The sequence below is a fragment of the Zerene cesonia genome, chromosome 1 (assembly GCF_012273895.1).
Source record: "Zerene cesonia ecotype Mississippi chromosome 1, Zerene_cesonia_1.1, whole genome shotgun sequence".
NCBI classification, from domain to species: Eukaryota; Metazoa; Arthropoda; class Insecta; order Lepidoptera; family Pieridae; genus Zerene; species Zerene cesonia.
The window spans coordinates 97,211-99,249 of NC_052102.1; the positions used below are offsets into that span (position 1 = coordinate 97,211).

The 2,039-nt window shown below is 43.9% G+C and overlaps 1 protein-coding gene across 1 annotated transcript in view; it reads right to left on the reverse strand.

The window, feature by feature from the left end:
- LOC119830533 (patronin-like) overlaps positions 1-2,039 on the reverse strand; it is a 40,658-nt gene that overhangs the window by 12,415 nt on the left and 26,204 nt on the right. Inside the window, 4 exon segments of the mRNA XM_038353594.1 lie at positions 3-29; positions 215-334; positions 1,087-1,356; positions 1,791-1,995. Coding sequence (XP_038209522.1) covers positions 3-29; positions 215-334; positions 1,087-1,356; positions 1,791-1,995 — 622 coding nt within the window.

Here is a 2,039-nt window from a genome sequence, read left to right on the forward strand (position 1 = left end):
TCCGATGTCGTCTAGCAACTCGTCGCCGTCTGTAATTGTTTACATTAGGTTTTAATGACCAGAAGATAATATTAAATGGACCACATCGACTGAATATTTTTGGACTTTTATTTGTTGACTGAAAAGAATATATAAAGATGAAATTTTGAGGTCATTCTATGTGTACAACATTAAATATTGGAATATCAATCAATAAATTGTTAGTTATACTGACTAGGCTGATGCTCCTGCTGCAGACACTGCTGCTGCCAGGTGGTGGTGTTTGGAGCGGGCGTGAGGAACGACGTGCTCTTGCGCCGCTCCTTGTCCCGATCCCCCTTGTCTAAGTGCTGGCCTGAAGCGACCATAGCGAATATGTCATGTTAATTATTTATGGTAAATATATTTGTAGTGTAATATATGTAGTATATATCTAGTGTATAGTCTTTTTTTTTCTTAACCCGAGTCTGAAATTTACGTCGGAATTCGGAGAACATCGATCGATTCTATTACATATACATATACAGAATTCGGAGCACATTTAGAAAAAAATACCAATCTAAACTCACAATAGTTAAAATTTTACAAATAGTATATTATAACTATGTGTATGTGATATAATAATTACTTAAAGGTTTGTAAAGACCGACTTAAGTAGAGAACAAAATACATTTGCAAAAGCAAAATTTGGTGCAGATAAATACTTAAAACAAAAGTATAAATGCTAGGAGATGCAAAAGCCATTTAATATACATGAATGCAGACAGGTATGTTCTCATCAACTATTACGTAAACATCAAGTTAATCACATCGAAAGCAAATTCTACAAAATAAGCAGGTAGAAGTAACAATGCAACGAGAACTTATTTAATTTTGCAAAACAAAAAAACAGGTGTTAGTGGTTAACAATTTTGAATTTGGGAATACGTGGTCACGTTCTGGTGTAAAATTTATCGCCGCATCACTAGTAACATTAGCATCAACAATATAATTTAATATTTTCACTAAAATGACAATAACATTTGATAAATCATACAGAAGGATTTGATAATATAATATATAAATAAGGTCGAGCACAAAGATATCGATGAACACGAGAGCGGCTACCTGTCGGGTCCGCGGTGCCGTTGGCGTGCGGCCGCGCGAGCGCCGCGAAGCTGGTCACGAGCCGCTCGCCGTCGGGCCAGTCGCGCTCGGCCGCGTCCCCCGCGCCCCCCGCGCCCCCTGCGCCCCCCGCTCTCCCCGCGTTGCCCGCTCCCCCCGCGTGGCCCGCTCCCCCCGCATTCCCATCGCCGTTGAAATCGCCGTGCATAAATTGCAAGGAGCCGCGTATGTCTTGCCGTGACGACCGTAGAGGTGGATTGTGGTTCAGGTTGCCTGCAAAGTATGCTTGCAAATTATTATTGAAAGTTCGACAATATGCCACTGGAGATTTTTATAAACGCGTTCCTTATTTTACAGTACACATTAAGAATTGACTTTAGAAACAACTCAATTATTATATATGTTTAAATATTCCAAATCAACCTAATCTTGAAACACGTCACAAAAACACTTCTACGAACTGTAGGTTTGGACAAAAATAAGTCAAGTTATAAATAAATAATAATTTATTTGCGTGATTTATTGCGGAAGCGTGACATATTGTCATTCATTTAAAAAATCTTGGACTCGGTAATGTAATGAACAATTCACATATTCGTTTTAATTTGCAAAAAATGATGTACATTTATCTGGGTATACATATGAATTACAATAGGAATGATTAGATAAGTGGGGATGGAAGCAGGTGCGAGAGCGTGGGCGGGTACCGTGGTTGTTGGCGAGGTGCAGCGAGGTGAGCGTGGCCAGCTCCTTCTCGGGGTTGCGCGCGAAGTGCGGCGCGTCGTGCGAGCCGCCGAAGTTCTCCAGCGTGAGCTGGCTGTCGTCCGACACGGACGAGCGGCGCGAGCGGCGCCCCGCGAAGCTGCCCTCGCGCGACCCGCCCCACGCCGACGGCCGCCCGGCCGCCGCGCCCTCGCCGGCGCCCCCGCCGCCCCCCGCGCCCCCCGCGCCCCCGC